The following is a 21996-nucleotide window of genomic DNA, read 5'->3' on the forward strand; positions in this document are numbered from 1 at the left end:
GTGTGTGTGTGTGCGCGCGCGCGCGCGTGCGCGCGCGCAGTCCTCAGATGAGTAGCTAGGATTACAGGCATGAGCTACCAGTACCTGGTTGTGTGTGTGTATTTAGGTTGAACTTAGAGCCTTATGCTCTCAGTTGGCTTTTTCACTCACTGCTGGCACTTTACCACTGGAGCCAGCTTTTTGCTAGTTAATTGGAGATAAGAATTTTTATTTGCTAGTTAATTGGAACTAAGGACTTTCCATTCCTGGATGGCTTTGAACCTTGATCTTCAGACACTTGAGAAGGATTATAGGTGTGGCCTATTGGCACCCAGCTAGTTGGTGCTCTTTAAAGTACCCTTCCCCCACATTCCTTTGTCTCTAAAAAAATCTGAAACCTGTGTCTCTGTCTTTCTGCATATCTAATACAGGTGCAGAAGGATGATCTTCCAGACTTGTTCTGTTCTGTGCTTATTTTGTACCACCACAAGCATCACTTTCTGATGGTATTTTGGTTTTTGTTTTTGCTTTGTTATAGGGAAGCTGGGGGAAAACATGACTCTTAAACGAGCTGCCTGGGTGAAGGTGCCGTCTGGGTTCTACGTTGGGTCGTATGTGCATGGAACAATGCACAGCCCCTCACTCCACAACCTGGTGTTGGGGAAGTACGGGGCCCTGGTCATCTGCGAGACATCTGTGCGGAAAGTAAACCTGGAGGACCTTGGCCGCCGCCTGGGACAGCATGTGGTGGGCATGGCCCCTCTCTCTGTTGGCTCCCTGGATGATGAACCTGGAGGAGAGTCAGAGACCAAGATGCTATCCCAGCCATACTTGCTGGACCCCTCCATTACATTGGGACAATATGTGCAGCCGCAAGGGGTGTCTGTAGTGGACTTTGTGCGGTTTGAATGTGGAGAAAGTGAAGAGACAGTAGAAGCAGATTAGGTTCCAAACACTTTGGGCCTAGAATGTAATAATTACTCAAGTTATTTCCTAAGCATCTTTACCCCCAGAATTTGTTTTTCTGGTGAATTTGTAGTGCTCATGAGTAAACTTATTAAATAAATATAATAGAGCATAATTTTTCCTTGTTTGCATAGAACTGGGATTAGTTTTTTTTTTTTTTTTCTTTTGGTCTTAGGGCTTGAACTCTGGGCCTGGGGCGCTGAACCTGAGCTCTTTAGCTCAAGGCCTGTGCTCTTTCACTTGAGCCCCAGCACCACTTTGGTTTTCTGGTGGTTAATTGGCGATAAGAGTCTCATGGACTTTCCTGCCCAGGCTGGCTTTGAACCATGATCCTCAGTTCTCAGCCTCTTTAATAGCTAGGATTATAGATGTGAGCCCCAGGCAGCCAGCAGGATTAGTTTTTTATTGTCTTTCTTGTAACAGCTTTCAGGAGAACAGGAAAATCTTGCTTGTGTGACTGACAGTGGCTAGAACAGGCACCAACAGCTGTGTTGCTGTTGCCTCCAACACTGATTTCTCGGTGTTCCTTAAACTTTTAAGGCACACGTTGTCATACTCCTTCTGTGACAGAAGTCTCTTGTTATGCTTTCATTTCTGATACTTTAGACTAAACTTCTTCCCTGGAACTTCTCCAGTTCATTACTTCTGCTTTGTGAATTCCTTTGGAATTGTTGATTCATGCTAGAGTTATCTGGAAAATGTGGGCTCATTTGTTGGTGTCTGTAGAATGCTTTGAAAGCACTTGTTCATTGAAATTAATAGCATGTGGCTCTGCTTCCCTTTGGGTAATGGCGTGTAGGTAGGTACTGATGTTTCCTGCACAGATACAATGCAGGACTTTTTGTTTTTGAGGTGTTGGAGATGTAACCCAGGGTATCAAACATTGTAAGGCAAACACTCTGAGCTGCATCTCTTACCCAATAAGGCAGATTTTGACAATGGTAGGAATTATAGTGGTACAGTTAGCTAGAGAGCTCATTCAACATGCCTTTTACTGAAAGCAGTACTGTAAACACTGCTCCCTACATATAGTGAGATGACCAGAACAAACAAGCCCCAATACTGAAAAGAATTCCATGTATTCATCCAGGTTTCTTTATTTGAAAAGTTAAAAATCCTCTGGCACATAAGAGATCTGGGCATTTAGATTTTCATCCTGGACATATGCATGCAAATAGCTTCATTGCTTTGTGGGTTAAATAGGTTTTAAAAATACTAATTTTATTTTATTTTATTTTGTCGGTCGTGGGGGCTGACTCTGGGCTGGGCTCTATCCCTCAGCTCTTCAGCTCAAGGCTAGCGCTACCACTTGAGCTACAGCAGCACTTCTGGCTTCTTTCTTCTTATGTAGTACTGAGGAATCAAACCCAGGGCCTCATGTATGTGAGGCAAGCACTCTACCACTGAGCCAACTTCCCAGCCCCTAATCTTAAATTTTAAAGCAAATGTAGGTCCTGGCATTGTTAAACATATCAAGCTTAGTTTTTTTGCTTTTAGTACTTTCTGCTAAAATTTTAGCTAGAAACCAAAAAGTGGGTAGTTAACCTTTTAGGCTATATCAAACAAGGATTGCAAGGATGAGACAAAAATGAACATGCTGACTCTTAGATTATTATAATTAAATCGGTGGCTGAATATTTGGCAGAAGTTGGTAGATATGTTCTTTACTGATATTGGCAATGAGCTCTCTTTGGTGGTCTTGAATAGGTATATGTCTTCTTGCCTTAGAAAAGCCCCTTTTCTTTCTTCAGTTGGAGCTGTTTCCAGCCAGGCAGAGCAGTAAACTGTCCTCTTGTGATGCCAAAGACAGACACAAAGTCCTTTTCAGAGAGGTAATTCTAAGAGTGAAAACAAAGCTTCTAGTTAGGAGGAACACAGGACACCTATTAATATCAACAGAGGTGGGGGGAGTGGGCATAAGGGAGGCCTAGGCAGCCCCTGAAGGGTGAAGTCTAACAAACAAGTTAGTCATGGCAGATGTGTTCCTGCTGTGGTCTCATTTTCTGTGTGGAAGTAGCTAACTGGATTCACTGTTCTCATGGTCCTGGTTTCTTGCCAGAATGATAGTAAATGGGCTATGTATGAATTCTAGACATTCAATTTAGTTTATGATACTTTTCTTTTATATTCTTGCTACCATGTTTGTCCAGGACTTAATTATTTTTTGGTGTTGGGAATTGAACCAAGGACTTGGTAAAAGCTCAGCTACTGATCCATATTTCCTTCTCCACTTTCATTTCCTGAACTTTGCAAGTGCAAGATCAAGTGGATCTTCCTGAGAGCATTCAGGCTTGCAATTATGGATATGATACATATTTTGTGCCTAAGTAGAAGTTATTAACATGTAGCCTCTGCTTTCAAGAACATTATAGTCTTGAGCTAACAGAGTGGTTCCAGTGGTAAGAGGGCTGCCTAGCAAGTACAAGGCCTTGAGTTCAAACCCCAGTACCACCAAAAAATTTAACACTATAGCTGGGGGCTAGTGGCTCATGTCTGTAATCCTTAGTTTTCTGCCTGAGCAGAAAAGGCCAATGAAACTCAACCACCAAAAAGCCACAAATAGAGGTATGGCTCAAGTGAAAAACATCCACCTTGAGTGAAAAAGCCAAGTGAGATTTGCAAGGCCCTGAGTTCAAGTGGTAGTACTGGCATACATACAAAAAGAACATTATACTCCAGATACTTAGGACTTGGTTAGATGAGATGTAGTGGGAAATTCAGAGACCTTTTCCCAAATCAGCTCTTTCAAGGGGAAAATTAATTAGCTCAACATAAATAGGTTAATTCATTCAAGCAAAACGCAAGGAGCACAGTGATAGGTGCTGGAAAGCTGAGAGCATAATGGACCAACTGGATGTCATTACAGGAGAAGAGAATTAGTGACCAAGTCTAAAGGGAAGCAGTGTTAGTTAGATAACAAGTGGTCAGGGAAGAGAGGTCTCCCTACAGAAGTGACACCGGAGCTAAATGGTGAAAAGGAGAATGTTCCAGGCAGGAGCTCCAGTAAGTACAAAGCCTCCAAGGCAGTGTTCAGCATGTTTAAGTAAAAGCAGCCACAGAGCTGATGGTTATTAAATAAAATGGGTAGTGTGGTATGATAGATGAAATCCCAGAGGGGGGCAGTGACCAGATTGTGTAGACCTCTGATTTCTTTTGTAAGTGCAATGGGAAGTTGTTTGTTGTGTTTTTTTTTTTTTTTTTTGTCGGCCGTGGGGCTTGAACTCTGGGCCTGGGCGCTGTCCCTCAGCTCAACTCAAGACAAGCGCTCTACCACTTGAGCTACAGCGCCACTTCCGGTTTTCTGGTGGTTTATTGGAGATAGGAGTCTCACAGTCTCTCCTGCCCGGGCTGGCTTTGAACCGCGATCCTCAGATCTCAGCCTCCTGAGTAGCTAGGATTACAGGCGTGAGCCACCAGCGCCCGGCTGTTTGTTGTGTTTTGAACAGGGAAGTGCCATCCACTTTTAAAATATTCCTTTGGCTATCAGTAATAATGATGATGTTTTTAATGAGATATGAATCAGTGGGGCTGGTTCCAAATGTGTGGACTAGGCTAGTAGCAGAGATGGATTGGCATAGAGAGAGGCCACTTGATGGGTCCATGTAGAAGGTGAGAAAAACACAATGGAGAGTGAGTCCTTGGTTTTTGGTTTTGAATTATTGGATAGCTCAAATATCCACTAATGTCTCTAATGTACCAGAATTGTCCTAGGCCTTACACTGAGATGGATGCTTTAGCTGATGGAGAGTTTTTCCTCTGCTCTGTCAGGTATTGCTGCTTCAACTATACTCACCTCCTTTTTGGCAGGATCTACATCTTCAGGTAGCTCCTGATCCACATTTTTCAGTAGAACTTCTATAGGGTAATATTTTGGCTCATTCTCGGAATTCAGAGTGTAGGTTGCATTCTTCATATCCTAGGTAAGAATGGGGATATGAGAAAACACCTGTTTTACATGATGAGTGTTCTGTGTGAGTATAATATTTACATTTTGGTTATGCCACTCTTTATGATCGTCTTTGAGATTTTCTCAAATCTGGCTGCATATCAAAATCATCTTGGAATTAAAAACATTCAGAATTTGGGGTCTTTTTTTGCGGGGGGATCATATTCAGTAAGTCTGAGGTGAGTCCATAAGGACTCAGTTTGGAATACATGCTGTGCTCAAGTCTCTTTTGTTATTATTATTATTGGGATTGAACCCAAGAGCTTCAGCATGCTAGTCAAGTGCTCTATCACTGAACTATAATTCCAGCCAGTCTTAAGTTTCTTTTCTTTTAAATATTGTGTTCATACAGTTGTTTTTTTTTGTCAGTCCTGGGGGCTTGAACTCGGGGCCTAGGCTCTCTCTCTTTTCTGCTCAAGGCTAGTGCTCTGCTTGGGCCACAGCTTCACTTCTGGCTTTTTGGTGGTTAATTGAAGATAGGAGTGTCACAGACTTTCCTGCCTAGGCTGGCTTCAAACTGATCTTCACATCTCAGCTTTCTGAGTAGTTAGGATTACAGATGTGAACTACTGGCACCCAAGCAGGTGTTTTATTTTTAATTTCTGTGCTGGTAATAGGGCTTGAACTCAGGGCCTGGGCACTGTCTTTGACCTTTTTTACTCAATGCTAACATTCTATCATTTGAGCCATAGCTTCACTCCTGGGTTTTAGTAGCTAATGGAGATAAGAGTCTCATGGACTATCCTGCCTGAGTTGGCCACCCTCAGATCTCACTTCCTGAGTACCTAGGATTACAGGCATGAGCCACCAGTGCCTGGCTCATACAACTTCTTCTTTTTTTTGGGGGGGGGTCCGGTCATGGGGCCTGAACTCTGGGCCTGGGTGCTGTCCCTCAGCTCTTCAGTTCAAGGCTAGCGCTCTACCACTTGAGCCACAGCGCCACTTCCGGCTTTTTTTCTTTTTGCTTATGTGGTGCTGGGGAATTGAACCCAGGGCCTCATGCATGCAAGGCGAGTACTCTACCACTGAGCCACCTTCCCAGTTGCATACAACTTCTTTTGGCACTTTTATTTAGGCCTTATATTTCTAGAATTTTATTTCTTAAATATAAAATTCTCTTGAGTATTGAAGTATTGAAGTTTGAACTTGGGATCTTGTTCTAGCTATTGAAACACTCTACTACTTGAGCCATGCCCTAGCCCTTTTTGCTATTGTTATTTTCAAAATTAGGATCTTGCTTTTATGCCAAGGTTGGCTGGGATTGTGATCCTCCTAGTTATACTTCCTATGTAGCTAGGATGGCAGGTACACATCACCATCCTAGCTTTTATTGGTTGAGATGGCCCCATGAAAATTTTGGGCTGGCCTTAAATCTTTTTTTTTTTTTTGGTCAGTCGTGGGGCTTGAACTCGGCCTGGGTGCTGTCCCTCAGCTCTTCAGCTCAAGGCAAGTGCTCTACCACTTGAGCCACAGGGCCACTTCCGGTTTTCTAGTGGTTTATTGGAGATAGGAGTCTCACAGTCTTTCCTGCCTGGGCTGGCTTTGATCCTTGATCCTCAGATCTCAGCCTCCTGAGTAGCTAGGATTATAGGCGTGAGCCACCAGTACCTGGCTCTTCAGCCCAAGGCTAGCGCTCAAGTGGCTATAGCACCACTTCCCTGGCCTTAATCTTTACAACCCCCTGAATACAATTTTTAAACCACCATGCCCAACCCAATTGTTTTTGTTTTTGAAAGAATCTTGATACGTAGATCAGGCTGGCTTCAAACTCTTGATCCTTGTACTCTCTCCCAAATGCTAGGATTACAGACTTACGCCACTGCTCCTGAATTATTAGATACAATTTAAAGAGACTACCTCACCATTAGCTTTGGAGTCTGACTTTGTGTAGCACAAAGGACAAGACTAGCAGATGGTTTGAACACCTGGTGCCCTATATTTCTCCTGATGTTGAAGAGCTTTTGGGTTCCTGCCTGGAAGCTCTGCTTCTTTCAGTTGTAAAAGCAGGAGTAAATGGCCTAAGTTTCTGTGGACTTTGCTTTCAGAAACTGATAAAAATAGTATTTGGGATAGAAGCTAATTCTGAAAAAATACTGCCAACAACTTTTAATCTCTCCTGAATGGCAAGGAGAGTTGACTAATAAAACTAGTTTTTTTTTGTTTGTGCCAATACTAGGGCTTGAGCTCTCATTCAGCCTTTTCACTCATTGGCTCCCTCTGTACCATTTGAGCTATACCTCTAGTTCTGTGTTTTTGTTTTTTGAGGTAGGGTCTCTTTATGCCATCCAGTCTGACCTCAAACTCATATCTCTCTTCCTTTGCTTTTCCCAAGTGCTTGAGACCTGCTTTTTATTGCTTAAAAAAATCTTGGGGCTGGGCGTCAGTGGCTCACACCTGTAATCCTAGAGATCTGAGGATCACAGTTCAAAGCCAGCCTGAGCAGGAAAGTCCAGACTCGAATAAATCACAAGAAAACCAGAAGTGGCGCTGTGGCTCAAGTGGTAGAGTGCTAACCTTGAGCTGAAGAGCTCAGAGACAGCAGCCCAGGTCCAGAGTTTAAGCCCCACGACTGATATTAAAAAAATAATAATCTTGGGGCTGGGTCATAGCTTAAGGACAGAGCACTTACCTAGTATGCTCTAGCCAAGGCACACAAAACAAAACAATACAACCTTTATATGAAAACAGACAACTGCACTGATGGTTAGTGGAGACACAGTAAGTCTTGCCCACATGATCACTGCAGCATTAGCTGTGTTTTCTTGGCTCTCTCTGTGTTTTCTTGGTGCTTCTCTAGCAGCAACTTGACTCACCGCAGTGATTCGAATGATAGCAGCAGCATCTCCCAGCTCCTCTTTTAACTGCTCATATGACTTTCCAGCCTGAGAAGAGAGGGAAAACAGGATGAGGGATTGCAGACAGGTGAAGGGCATCTTGGGCCTGTTCTATATCTTCAGGAAAAACAAATGAGATGGAGAATCAGAAAACATTTCAGAGATAAGGGGGGAAAAGTCCAAAGTCCTCCTTGTGGGTTCATGTAGGGAAGAGAGGTTATTGTTTCTGTGTGTGTGTGTGTGTGTGCGTGTGCGTGCGTGCGCACGCACGTGCCAGTCTTGGACCTTAAACTCAGGGCCTGGGCATTTTTCTGGCTTTTTGGTGGTTAATTGGATATAGAGTCAAGACTTTCCTGCCTGGGCTAGCTTCAAACTGCATTCCTCAGATCTCAGCCTCCTGTATAACAAGGATTATAGGTGTGAGCCACCAGCTGAAGAGAGGTTCTTAAACATGATTTTGATGCTGCCCCTACAGTCCTCGGTACAAGACTGAAGAAAGAACAGTTGAGTAGGAGTCAGGAAACCTGGAGTCTTACTGTCATCTGATTGTAACTTGGACAAACAACTTGTCCTCTTGGCCTTGTCTTCTGTGATGTGGGAAATCAAGGACTTGGATTGTCTATTCAGGATAGCTGTAAATATCTAAAAGATGACATGTGTGGATATACTTCATGAACTATTACTTCACATTGCCTACTGCTAAGAACAGTTGTGAATGATCTAACTGGACTGATTGGTATGGGGGTGAGGAGGGAAAAAAAGGCAGGGAGTGGAAGAGGAGAAAAGAAAGAGGTCCTAGTTTTAATAAGCCCCTGAATTAGTGTGCCATTCCCCATCCCCCAGCCCTGAGTTCTGACCTGTTGTGAGAAAGAACATATTCCCCAATATCTCTGTTCTTACACTCCAAATTTGAGGGTCCCAGGCCAGGAACCAGCCTGTGAAGATGGGAGGCTCAAATCCCTGTTTGATGATGAGGATTGGGGTGTTGGTATCTCGGCCACTGGGGTGAGTATGCAGGTATTCCTGGGCAGTCACAAGGGCTCTCTCCTTTTCTATGGCATTGGCCTCAGCTCCAATCCACAAGAACACCTGGGGTAGATCAGATTAATACTTGCTCATGTCTCATGCTCCTCTTCCCTTTCAGCAATTTACAGCCCTGGAAAATGTTCTCAGCTTAATTTGTTCAGCAGAGAACAGTTTTCCCAGAACTAGCTTTGTGATTTTAATTGTCATGTACATCTCTCAAATCTATATTCCCAAATCTGAGCTTTCCCTGAATTTCAGCTTCCTGAATTTGAATTCTTACCAACCTTCATACCCCCCCCAAAAAAACTAACCCAAACAAAAAAACTTTCTCGATATACCTCAAATAAAACCCTTCCCAAATGTAGTTTTCTACATAGGTGTCTGAATTTCTACTCTTGGAAAGTGATATCCACCAATCACCTAAGGCAAGAAACCCAGGAGCCATATCCTTAACCCCCTCCTTCCAGTGAATCACCAGGACTGGCCAACTTGATCTCCCTGACATTTCTCAAGTCTGTCACAATCCTTCTGCCTCTCTTCTACTGATCTTTTGTGGACCCAGGCATCTCTTCCTTGACCCCAACCCTCTTCTCCATTTGCAGGAGTGATCTATTTAAAGTACTATCTGAACATGTTATTCATCTGCTTAAAAGTCAGGATAAACTTCCTGGCATGGTCAGGTCCATACCTACTTCTTCAGTTTCATCTCTATGGTGCTTCTTAACTATTGAGCTTTATCTCCATGGTGCTTTTCTATATGCTATTTCCTTTGCTCAGGTCTCTAGCCTTCATTCTTCTCCCCGCTATTTTAGTATGCAGAGATTGAATTCAGGAGATTGTACTTTCTAGGCAAATATGTTACCACTTGAGCCATACCTCCAGCCCTTTCTCCATCCTTTGCCAGTTAATGCCTACTCATCCTTTGATATTCAACCTGCGAGTCTTCCTCTAGGAAGTGTTCTTAGAGCTCCTACACAATGTTGAGTTCCCTTATTTGTGCTCCCATGCACCTTGTATATACCTCCTTCTGATACAATGATGTTTCTCTGTCCTACCAGCCTAAAAACTCTGGGGGCCCAAGCCTTTCATCTAGGTGACTCCCATTGACACAGTAGTTAGCATGGATGACATGCCCTGAGGATGCTTGGTGAGCTGAACTGAAGACAGTGAGTTGCCTTAAAGATTTCCCATTCTTTATGTCATTTATCACAGGTGATAAAGATATGTCATATTCCTGACCCTGAAAGGCTCAAAAGCTCTGTATTTAGAATCTGTTGTTTTTGCCCTAAAAGAAGGGCAGGATAATAGAGTGGTCTGATTTTTCCAAAGCAAGGTGGGAAATTTAAACATAACCATGGTAAAAAGCAGGCACTTCCTTTGGTTACCACTGATAAATGCTTGACCTGGGGCTAACCTGGGCTCAGTCTAGGTGGGAATATTACACACACACAAACACACACACACACACACACACACACAAAACTAGCCTAAGCTTTGGGGACCTTTGCCATCTGCCATATATTCTGTATCTGTGTCTTACCTGGTCCCAGGTATCCAGGAGCATCACATCACCTGGGTTCAGATCATCCTGGGTGAAGTCTGTGATCTCAGTGACTATAAACCGACCTGTCTTATTGGAACATTCAAAGAGGCGGGGCTGGATATCTAGGGTTTCCTGCTGTAGTCTGTAATACAGTCCAAACAGAAACAGGTGTGTAGAAATCATGGTGTAAAAACAAAAGGAACTTAGGGTTCACAAGACAAGAGGCAGGAGAAGTCTCAATGAGAAGGGTGTCACCATACCTTTTGTCATTGGCATAGGGGGTTTTCCCCCCCAGTAGGTCCCAAAACTCTGCAGACTCCTGGCCCTCAGCCACAGTGTCTTCAGTGCTATTACAGAGAAGCCCAGCCAGCTCCTTAGCCATTGCCCTCTCGTCCCCACTGGACCCCTGCGTGGGGCAAAGAACACAAACGTTAGCTGAACAGGGGTAGGGGCATGCTGATGGGAAAGAGAAGTTTCTGGGATGCAGTGTAATCGGAGTCAGCTGCTGTACCCAGACCCTCAGGAGAAGAAGATGGATGTGTCCTAGTGCTGTGAGGAGCGGCAGGAAGATGGGGCACTCACAAAGAACAGGACTAGACTCTGACTTAGCTCCTGCTTTGGATTATTACCATTTTTTTTTTTTGTCGGTCGTGGGGCTTGAACTCTGGGCCTGAGTGCTGTCCCTCAGCTCTTCAGGTCAAGGCGAGCGCTCTGCCACTTGAGCTACAGCACCACTTCCGGTTTTCTGGTGGTTTATTGGAGATAGGAGTCTCACGGTCTTATGTTCCCCGGGCTGGCTTTGAACCGCGATCCTCAGATCTCAGCCTCCTGAGTAGCTAGGATTACAGGCATGAGCCACCAGCGCCCGGCATTACCATTTTTTTAAGGAAAAAAAGAATTAAGCTGGCCCCTGTTGTTTCATGCCTATAATCTAGCTACTCAGGAGGCTGATATCTGAGGATTGTGTTTCAAAGCCAGCCTGGGTAAGAAAGTCTATGAGGCCCTTATCTAGGCACATTCCCAGCTCATACCTCAGCCTTTTTGTTTATTTTTTTTTTCTTTTGATGGTACTGGGATTGCACTCAGGCCCTTGCACTTGCTAAGCAACTGTTTTACTACTGGAGCCATGACCCAAATCCCTTTCTCAGTGGGATTACAAATGTGCCATGCTCGAATTCAGTTCTCTTTTGTGAAACAATTTTAGTGTTTTTAAGGCACTCATGCCATATTGACAGCATCCTGTTTTAAAAATATTTTTGGTCTGTGTGAGCACCTGTCCTGTTACCAGTCACTAGCCTCATGTGGGAAGGTTGGCTTTTCTAACCTTCATGCATATAGAAGTTTATGGCGTATCTTCTGGGTGAGCAGGGCAGGGCAGTTCTGATAGAGGCCCGATTATGGGGAATGTTGGTACTTTCTTTGAAGATTGTTTAAGGGAGAATAAAGCCTTTCTGAGGACTACAGCACTGTATTCTAGTTCCTTTGATCTTGCTGACCAGAAGTGAGAGGATAGGATAGAGCAAGGGCTGAAGCGCGCTTATCTGACCATTGGGCCTAGCCATCCTACCTTGCCATACCACAGGTAGTGCTCTGCCTGGGTTCTCAGCAGGAAGACATCATTAGAGTTTAGGGAGGAAGCAAAGGCTGGCACTTCCACTGCCTTGGTGTTAAATTTGTCATTTCCTTGAATCTGGAAGAGCCTCACGGGAGGGTCAGGCTCAGGGTTTTCTTTCCTGGAAGTCCCACCCTGGGGGAGAGAGGGAAGAAATGCAGAGTCTAGATCTACAGAGGATTCCACCAGCACGGGGCTGGCTGTGCCCTTCAGGAGCTTCTAGGCTAACTGGAAAAGATCAGAGGGAACAGGAATTATGCTACCAATAATATTTACTTTCTTTGTTTTGAGACAGGGTTGTATGTGGTTCATGCTTCCCCAGAACTCACTATGTAGCCCAGGCTGGTGTCACTTGTGATCCTTTTGCCCTGGCTGCCTGAGTGATGCGAGTATAGATGTGTTGCACCAAGACTTGCCTAATATTCTCATTCTGAAAATATTTTCATATGCCAGGATCTGTGGCTAGTGCCTTCTCTGAGACCTTATAATAACTATGAAATAGGTACTGGTATTCCACAGAGCAGATGAAGGAACTGAGATTTAGAAACCTGGCTAATAAATGACAAGATGAGGGCTTGACCCAGACTTGTATGATATCTAACATGTGACCTTATATAGTACCTGGCAGAAAATGCTTCAGCCAGGGCTTCATGGAAGAAGTAGGCCTTGAACTTGAAGGTACACAAATAGATGAGGAGACCCACCTGACTGGAGGGGAGGACACAAGCTAAATTGCTGAGGGCAATGCTCCAACTGGTAATATGGGTCAGAATGTTGTTAAGTTTCGACTTGAAGCCCTAGGCATTTGGGATCTCCCCGAGTGTCTTGGACTAACCCCTGTCTCTGTGTCTAACTCGATACTGCTCCTCATTCCACCTTTCTCTATATCCCCTCTAATAAATGGCTGGCTCTGAGCATTCCTCATGATCCTCACCTCATAGATAACCAGCTTTCCTTTGAAGATAGCCATGAAGTGGCGTGGCTCCTTCCCCATACTGACCCGAACCTGAACGGGGGCCCCACCAAACTGCTGATCCATGTCCACTGCTAGGTAGGCTGAAGCTGCCAGCTCATCCTGTGAGGCATGGCGGCCCTGCAGAGGCAAGAGGGGAGTGGTAGCTCCCTGCTGACCCACCCTATCCCAGCGGCTAGGGAAAGTATCTAGATCCAAAGCTGAGGGCCTGCCCCAGGCCTACCTGCCAGATGTACAGGATGTAGTGTGGCTTCCTGTTCACCTCATACGTGTAGAGAACCAGGTAGCAGTCTCCCCCATAGAAGAAGCCATGCCACTGCTGCTCCACAGGGACCAGCTCCAGGTTCTCAATTCTCCAGACCTAGGCACAGAAGATGGACCCCACAGAGGTGGGTGTTGTGTTTAGGGAGAACTACCTAAAGGGAAGTGGGCCATGCTGAACAGGGACCCCATCTGGGTGAGATCTTCCCTGCAGTGGTGAGGACTCATCACATTTGCATGATTTGAGCATTGAGAAGACCAGGGTTGCCCTGCTCTAGTACCTCCCATCACAGCTGGGTCTTTGCAGGCTGAGTGATGATTGGAATTGATCTACAAGTGATAACACTTCCCTGAAGCATTGTGGGTAAACTGCAACTTGCAAATGCAGAGGTGTGGGGGGAGAGTGGATAGCGAAGCAGACAGCCTACTTTCCTTGGCAGCAGGAACAGCCCTGGCAGCCAGGTCTGCCTTACCATCCTCACCTCAACTTTCCCATTGCCATCATCCACCATTCTCTCCTGGGCGGCTACCTCTGGCTTGTTGTGTAGCAGAGTCACATCAAACTTGTCCTGGAAAACTTTAGCTGCAGATAAGGGATTGGGAAAGGCCCAGTGAGCGAGAAGCACCCATGACTCTAGAGTCCTAGCAGGGAGAGGATACCCTGGGAGATAATCTCACCTATTTTACCAATGCTGAACGTTTTCCCCAGGCCTGTGGTCTGGTCCTTCACTGACCACTTCTGGAACAGCTGCTTGAACATAGCTGACTCAGCACCGTCATTGACCATTTCCACGTTGGTGCTGCTGGGGTAACCCTTTATCTTGATGAAGCCCTGAAGAACCCCCACCCCCATACAAAGGCAGAGTCAGTTGGAGGATGCACTGAGTGCTTTGCTTTGCTTGTGATTCACCCCTTTGAAGCCAGTCGGTAGGATCCCTCCCCTCTAGGAGTCAGTCAAGCTCGAACTCCTGTCTAAGGACCAGTTTTTTTTCTTTTGTATTTATTTATTTTTTAAAATTGTTATTGTAGGGGCTGGGAAGGTGGCTCAGTGGTAGAGCGCTTGTCTTGCATGCCTGGGGCCCTGGGTTCGATTTCTCAGCACCACATAAGCAAAAAGAAAAAAGCCAGAAGTGGCACTGTGGCTCAAGTGGTAGAGTGCTAGCCTTGAGCTGAAGAGCTGAGGGAAAGCGCCCAGGCCCAGAGTTCAGGCCCCACGACCGGACCAAAAAAAAATTGTTATTGTAAAAGTGATGTACAGAGGGCTTACTGTTTCCTAAGTCAGGTACATTTCTTTTTGAACAATGTTACCCCTTCCTTTGCTCTCTTCCAATTAGGACCAGTTTCATGTGTGGGATATTTTGGCATCTCTTTATTTAGCCTGCCAAAATTGTTATTATTATTTTTGCAAGACCTTTGATGTTATGTCCTTTCAGTATTTACATCATCCTACTGACTGTATCACAGTCATTTATTTATTTATTGCTTTTTAGGTCCTTGGGTTAGGTCATTTGCTGGATTACACAAATATCATAAGTTCCTTGAAGACAGAGCCATTAGCCTTGACAGATGAGATCCCCTTCAATAATATGGAACAGGTGGTATGTATCAAGTACTGTTGAGTACTTTACAACCTTGGAATATAGCATTACCCCGTGGTAGGCATGAGGAACCACGGCTCTGTAGTCTTCTTCCGAACACTCCCCCAGCTGAAAAAAGTAAGACCTGCCTTTGAACCTCGGTCTGTCTGTCTGACTTTGAAGTCTGTGTGTAACTGCAGCGTTCTGTGCTCAAGTGCCTGGAGTGGCTCCACACACATGTAAAGTGACATTAGCTGACTTTTTGAGACAGTACCACATATTTGCAGCTCCTACCAAGGCTTTGGACATGGCTGCTTGTTTCTCAACCTTTGTGGCTCCTTTTCCTTTCCACACATAGATCTTGGCTCCGCTGTGGTCCAGGATGTAGCAGTCCTGAAGCAGTCAGAGATAACTATGGTTACTATTGCTCAAGACAGAAGAAAGGACTCTGCCCAGGGTCAGCATCTGAGGCCAGGTCTGGCTACCTCATGCAAAACCCCCTCAAGCTCTACTCACGTCATGGTTCAGTAAGTCTTGGACTAGAGGCCTGGTTGCCACCTCCACGACTGCCAGCTGACCAGCTGTGTCTGAGACACTGAAGGAGGGGATAGGTTAGTTTTCTTTCCTACAAAGCATCCTGTGGCTGAATTCATATATCTGTGTGAAGTTTCTTGGTAGAATATGACTTAGGACAGACATGGCTTTAGTGCAGACAGGAATGTATAGGTTCTAGTCCCTAGAGGAGACGTCTATGCAGCTGTCTCCTAAATTTTACCCTTTTCACAACCCTGGGAGATGTCTAGACCACAGTACAGGAAAGGTCTTTCCAGGAGGTCAGAGGAGTTGCTTAAAAGTACAGAAGATTGGCTGGTAATGTGGTTTAATGGTAGAGTGCTTGTCTAGTATGCATGAAGCCCTGGGTTCGATTCCTAAATACCACATGAACAGAAATGGTGCTGTGGCTCAAGTGGTAGAGTACTAGCCTTGAGCACAGAGAAGCTCAGGGACAGTGTCCAGGCCCTGAGTTCAAGTCCCAGGACTTCCAACAAATAAACAAATAAGTAGTACCAAAGATAGCTCCTTGGAAGGGGCATCTCCAATCTCCTTTAGGAGCTGTCATTAAAAAGTTCCAAGAGGGCTGGGAAGGTGGCTCAGTGGTAGAGTGCTTGCCTTGCATGCATGAGGCCCCGGATTTGATTCCTCAACACCATATAAGCAGAAAAAGCCAGAAGTTGCGCTGTGGCTCAAGTGGTAGAGTGCTAGCCTTGAGCTGAAGAGCTGAGGGACAGCGCCCAGACCCAGAGTCCAGGCCCACAACCGACAAAAAAAAAAGTCCCAAGATTACTGGTGGCTCACACCTACTCAGGAGGCTGAGGTGTCAGGATCATAGTTCAAAGCCAGCCTGGAAAGAAAAGTGTCTGTGAGACTCTTATCTCCGATTCACCACTCATAAATTGGAAGAGGAGCTGTGGCTCAAAGTGGTAGAGCACTGGTATTGAGCAAAAGAGCTCCAGGACAGAGCACAGGCCTTGAGTTCAAGCCCCATGACCAAAAATAAAAAGTAAAAATAAAAAGGACCAAGAATTCAAATCTCAGGACTGCCAAGGAAAAAGAAGAAGAGGAGAAAGAGGAAGTGGTGGTGGTGGTGGAGAAGGAGGAAGAGGGAAGAAAGGAAAAGGAAGGGATGTAAAGGGAAAGGAAAGGAAGAAAGGAAGGGAAGGGGAAAGGGGAGGAAAAGAAAGAAAAAAGACAGATGCCAGCACCCAAAACAAGCAGCCAAGCTAAGTTTAGCTACTCACTGATACAACATAATATTTGATTTCTGCTGCTGATCTATGATCTCATCGGGGATTGCAGGCTTGATAATGGAGCGACGGCCAAGAGTGTCCTGAAGGACTATCATCAGCTCCCGGCTGGCTGCCTCCTTGTCTCCCTCAATCACTCCTATTTCAGCACGGCCCCCTCGCTCTCTGTCCCGGATATCCTTTGCCAGAAGCATAGCCTGTCAAAGAAGCCCAAGGAAGCACTCAGCTCAGGGAACCCTGCCTGATGTCTTGGCTGTGGGGTGGCGGGGAGGGGGGAGTGGGGGGCAAAGAGGGGTAGAGGGAAGGATTAGCTTGGATCCCACACATAGAATTATTCTGATGCTGAGGAGTGCTAGGATGAGTCATGGACTTGGCCTGTCTGCAGGACAGTCTACTCAAAAGGGCCACCTTGAATCTTGAGGAGCAGCCAGCATGGAAGGAAAAGAGAGAAGGCATCTGAGGGAGCCCGGGCCATGACCAGGCCTGTGGGAGAGGAGAGAGCTCTGATTAGAGACAGCCCTACCTTCAGACGCTCTCCACTGTTGCTCTCCGGGCCATTCCACTGGATGATGACCTTCCCGAGGTCCAGCAAGAAGACATCACCTCGGTTAAAACTGTCCCAGCTCACTGGTACCTGCAAGGTGAGAGGTAAACATTGTTCAGAGGCAGATTCTAATAGGATGCTATAGGGAGAAGTCCCTGGGTTCAAGAGGCAATGGGCAGGACTTACCTCGGTAGCTCTAATGTTTCTCTTCCCCTTCACGTGTAACAGCCGCTTCACATCATAGGTATTGGTTTCCACATGCTTCATCCCTGAGGCCACACCTCCCTTTTTATAACTGAGGGAACAACCACACAGTTACTTATTGAGGATCTGCTGTGTGCTATGTTCTGGGGAAAACATTAGGTGTTACACAAATGGAAACCTCTGCGCCCAGACATTCTGATAGTTTAATGTGTCTTCTCTTCATTTTGGCAAGAGGTGTCTGTTGCTTGTATGCATTATTTCTGTAAGATAGAATTTGGTATTCTGTTGTGTATGCCAGTGTTTCTTACTTTGTTTGTGTCCGGGAGATGTGTCTATGTACTAGGTATGTATCTTGTCTGTAGCTTCTGGTACATGTCTAGTCTCTCAATGATGGCCATCTACAATGTCTACAGTTTTCTACCACCACTGGTAATACTACTGTGAACATTCTAGCTCATGAGTCCTCATGGATCTGGGTATGTGATGTATGGGATGTATCCAGAAGTAGGATTCACCGTAGGGGCACTGACTACTATTCAGGACACACTGCCAGTCCACCCTTGTGCCAGCAGTGCGTGAGGCTCTTATTTCCCCTACATCCTTGCCAGCACCATGCAGCTTTCTAATATATGCTGTTCTAATAGGTGCAAAGGATTGCTTTACTTTGCTTTGCTTTGAATCCCTTGAGTTTGATTTTCCATGGGCACACCGGCCCTTTGGGTTCCTTGCTTTGTGTATCATTACTCACATGATGCCCTGCTTGAAGTAGCCACGGAAGGTGTCGGACTCATGGTACTGCACCTCACGATGCTGCACGGGGCCGCCCCCCAGGTAGTCATCTAGCTGTGTAGTATAGATGGCTGCACAGCTCTGCTCATCCTGGGAGGAATCCTTCCCGATCCAGAAGTGGATGTTCTGGGAGAGGAGACTGCCCACTTTCCGGGTCTGAGATACAGCCAGAGAGATCATGTCAGGGGCCAGCTCTCTTCCTCTGTGCTCCCAGCCCCATTGGGATGGAGGATGGCAGCATATAGAGCTTGTATCTTGCCCCTGGCAGGTTCAGAGTTCTGTTAGTGTAGTGGGTACTAGAGTTTCAGTAGCTCCAGCTTTTTTTTTTTTTGCTGGTCATGGGGCCTGAACTCTGGGCCTGGGCACTGTTCCTCAGCTCTTCAGCTCAAGGCTAGCGCTCTACCACTGGAGCCACAGTGCCACTTCCGGCTTTTTCTGTTTATGTGGTGCTGAGGAATCGAACCCAGGGCCTCATGCTTGCAAGGCATGCACTCTACCGCTGAGCTACCTTCCCAGCCCCAGTAGCTCCAGCTTTTAGCAGCCCAAATTTCTTCCCACGTAAGGGCAAGTAGACAGATGTGCTCAAAATAAATGGAGACCAGTAGGGAATCTTTGCCCAGTTGATTGCAGACTTACCTACCTTCAGGTCTCCCTGCTTCCCCCAAACCCGAGCGTCTGCATGGCTGCCGGCCCTATTCATGTAGGATATTGTATTTGTCTGGCTTGTATTTGTCTGGCTCTCTGCCATACCACTTTAGTGTGGGGCTTGGGCACCAGGAGGAAGAATTGCTGCTTGTGGGCAATTTGTTAAGGTCCAGACAGAAGCTCTATGCCTGGCCTTGGATGCAAAATTAAAAACCCCAGGCCTAATGGTGGCCTCTCACAGTCAAACTTGAGGTATTCTCTATATAACATTGAGGTGGAATTGACAGACAACAGGAGCCCTTTTTCGTTTCTTTGTCAGTAGATTTCTCAGCAGAACCCGGGGCCTGGCTCTCAGGGGAGAATTGAAAGGAGTGGGGAAGACGGCGCTCACCGAGAGGACGATGTAGCAGTCCCCCTCATAAAAGTTGCCGTGGGCACTCAGCGGCACCAGTGCCAGCTCCATTTTCTGGAAAGACAAGGGAGACATCCAGGCAGTATTTCTCACTCCTCTCGTCCTGTCAAGCTTCCCTCTCCTGTCATTTGGCACAAGTGCTATAGGACAAGCAGGGAGATGTCCCAGGGACCCCACAGGGAGAGAGGAGCTGGCACTCGATTCATGTGGCTGCTCTGTTTGCTCTGCCTGCATCACCCTAAGCTTGGATCTGGGTCCTGTCCTGGTTTCCTTCACCCTATACATCTCCTTTTGTCCTGTTGGTTCTCATTTCGCCAAGCCCCTGGGCCCTTTGCAGGGGGAAGCATTGTGTCTGAGCAGTGCCAGTACCAATGCCTCTGACACTCTGCCCTTTACTCTGACCCCCCAGAGCTGGCCAGGCCTGCCCTTTTGGGTTTAAGGCTGGGAGTCTGCACAGGTAAGGAGGCTGATGGCAGCTGACATTGCTCAGTGACCCATCTTTGAAGTCTCAAGTTGGGATCCTGCATGTAAATTGTCATCACTACAGCCATACTTTGTGTTCTATGTCAAATGTGTGTTCTATGTAAAAAAAGGTTAAATATACCACAAATTTTCTAATTCTGTTTTAGTTCCTTCTCTTTTTCAAGCAAACTGGGAGCCTTAAAACGTTGGAAGTGACTGAGGCTGCTCCTCACCAGCTCTGAAAGGCCTCTGGGCAGCACTCCTCCCCCTTTCCCCCAGGAACTAGAGTGCTTGGTAAATGACATGTCCACTTTTCTGACCCTCCCAGCCAGAAGTCCCCTAGGAGGAGTCTTGCACTCCCCACCATCTCCCCAAGGCATTTACTGTAAGGACAGACTCACTGAGTAGATGGCCGGATAAAGAACAGCTCACTTTTTGCTCAGAGACCTGCTTTCAGAGACTAAAAAAAAAAATTCCTCTTCCTGCCACATACCTGCTTTGAGCACTGGGGAGGGAGATAAGGATTGGAAAACATACAGTCTGATGCTGCCTTCCTCAGGCCACAGGCTCATGAGGGCAGAGGTCCTGGCCATCAGGAGGAGGGAATGCCACTCACAGCTCACCTCAATTCTCCAGGTGATGATCCCAGGGTCGTTGCCCACAGCCCTGAAGGCGCTACTCAGAGACATGATGCTGATCTTCCCGACTGCAATGTCACAGAGCAGAGGTGAGGCCTCTCACAGTGGGAAACCCAGCTTTTCTTCAAGTCAATTTCCAATCTGATCAGCCATGCTGAGATATTGTGGCATATCCCCTGTGTCATCTCACCATGATGGGGTAGCAGGGGGTGGGGGGGGACTCCTTCAAGTTCATATGGTCAGCCTGGCTGACCTGTCACAACCTCCAATCCTGCTTTCTATTTGCCAGTTCCTTTAAGAATTCTGGTAATAGAGCCGAGCGCCAGTGGCTAATGCCTGTAATCCTAGCTACCTTTAGGAGGCTGAGATCTGAGGATTGAGGTTCAAAGCCAGCCTGGGCAGGAACGTCTGTGAGACTCTTATCTCCAATTACCAGAAAACCAAAAGTGGCGGTGTGGCTCAAGTAGTAGAGTACAAGCCTTGAGCTGAAGAGCTTAGGGACAACGCCCAGGCCAAGAGTTCAAGTCCCATGACTGACCAAAAAAAAAAAATTCTGGTAATATAATAGCAAGGAGTATTTCCTTAGAAGTGATAAATATACTAAACTCTGCCTTGATTCTCTTTGCATGTACCATCTCAATTCTCAGGCAATAAGTGTACCTTCTTCTTTAGATCTCAGCCTCCTGAGTTGCTAGGATTGTGTGATCCATAGTGCTAGGCTGAGCATACTTTATTTATCTTTACCTTGTAGTAAAGGTGAGACATGAGTTAGATAACTTGCCCTAAGACATACACTAGCATGAGATCCATCTGATTCTTCTTCCTGGCTTTTTTTTTTTTTTGTCAGTGGTGGGGCTTGAACTCTGGGCCTGGGCTCTGTTGCTCAGCTTTTCAGCTCAAGGTGAGCATTCTACTACTTGAGCCATAGCAACACTTCCGGTTTTCTGGTGGTTTATTGGAGGTAAGAATCTCATGGGCTTTCCTGCCCAGGCTGGCTTTGAACTGTGATCCTCAGATCTCAGCCTCCTGAGTATCTAGGATTACAGGCGTGAGCCACCAGCGCCCTGTTGAGCCACAAGCACCCGGCTTTCTTCCTGGCTTTTTAAAAATTGTTATTATAAAGATGATATATGAGGGGTTACAATTACAAAATCATATCTGACTTTTTAATTGTTTTTATAGAGGTGATGTACAGAGTCATGTTTGATTTTTAAAACCTGTGCTTGTAGCTCACCACTGGTGGCTCATGCCTATAATCCTAGCCACTCAGGAGACTGAGCTCTGAGAATTGTGGTTCAAAGCTAGACCAGACAGGAAAGTCCTTGAGACTCTTATCTTCAATTAACCACTAGAAAACAGGAAGTGGTGCTAGGACTCAAAATGGTAGAGTGCTATACTTGAGTAAAAGAGCTCAGGGACAGTGCCCAGGCCCTGAGTTCAAGCCAAATGATGGAAAAAAAAACAAACCAAAACCTGTGCTTGTAGCCATTTTGACACTATTCCACCCTTTCCATGTATATCTAATTCAGTGGCCCATGTAGTGAAAGCCTGTGCAGAAAAAGTATTTCCAAAATTAGTTGCCTTTTTTCACTCTTACTTCTTTGAATTGCCTGGGTTCCCGACATGTGAGATCCTTTCCAGTCACTTCTAATCTACTCTTTTGGCTTTTACTGTTTTTTTTTTTTAATTTTATTTTATTTGTGAACATACTGTACAGAGGGGTTACAATTGCATGGGCAGGATAATGCATACATTTCTTACCAAGCATTGCAGCCTCCTC

The 21996-nt window shown here is 45.9% G+C and overlaps 1 protein-coding gene across 3 annotated transcripts; it reads right to left on the reverse strand.

The window, feature by feature from the left end:
• Positions 1-2433: 2433 nt before the first annotated feature.
• Avil (advillin) lies at positions 2434-20284 on the reverse strand. Of its 3 annotated transcripts, none has more exons than XM_013019585.1 (19): positions 20202-20284; positions 19096-19170; positions 18019-18215; positions 17249-17361; positions 17046-17149; positions 16517-16719; positions 15234-15312; positions 15012-15110; positions 13819-13972; positions 13623-13723; positions 13103-13240; positions 12841-12999; positions 11862-12041; positions 10555-10700; positions 10292-10436; positions 8626-8814; positions 7705-7773; positions 4739-4861; positions 2434-2783 (listed from the first exon to the last, which is right to left on the reverse strand). In XM_013019585.1, exons 1-19 carry the CDS (start codon positions 20265-20267, stop codon positions 2670-2672), a joined length of 2454 nt encoding a protein of 817 aa, XP_012875039.1. In that variant the 5' UTR covers positions 20268-20284; the 3' UTR covers positions 2434-2669. The 3 variants fall into 3 exon arrangements, with proteins under 3 accessions (XP_012875039.1, XP_012875048.1, XP_012875056.1); XM_013019594.1 differs by having other exon boundaries at positions 2670-2783; positions 17046-17156; positions 17253-17361; positions 20202-20267; XM_013019602.1 differs by lacking the exon at positions 20202-20284 and adding an exon at positions 7368-7384 and having other exon boundaries at positions 2670-2783; positions 7701-7773; positions 17046-17156; positions 17253-17361; positions 19096-19167.
• Positions 20285-21996: the final 1712 nt, after the last annotated feature.

Source organism: Dipodomys ordii, unplaced genomic scaffold, assembly GCF_000151885.1.
Source record: "Dipodomys ordii isolate 6190 unplaced genomic scaffold, Dord_2.0 Scaffold3, whole genome shotgun sequence".
Taxonomy (NCBI): Eukaryota; Metazoa; Chordata; class Mammalia; order Rodentia; family Heteromyidae; genus Dipodomys; species Dipodomys ordii.

What these genes read in the sequence shown, in the direction of transcription:
- Avil (XM_013019594.1), bottom strand. Translation starts at nt 20,267, where the DNA reads ATGTCTCTGAGTAGCGCCTTCAGGGCTGTGGGCAACGACCCTGGGATC. An exon ending in TACTTCAAGCAGGGCATCAT is followed by an intron (nt 17,362 to 18,018) that starts GTGAGTAATGAT and finishes TTGTTCCCTCAG; the next exon opens with TTATAAAAAGGGAGGTGTGG. An exon ending in AAGACTTACTGAACCATGAC is followed by an intron (nt 15,111 to 15,233) that starts GTGAGTAGAGCT and finishes TGACTGCTTCAG; the next exon opens with GACTGCTACATCCTGGACCA.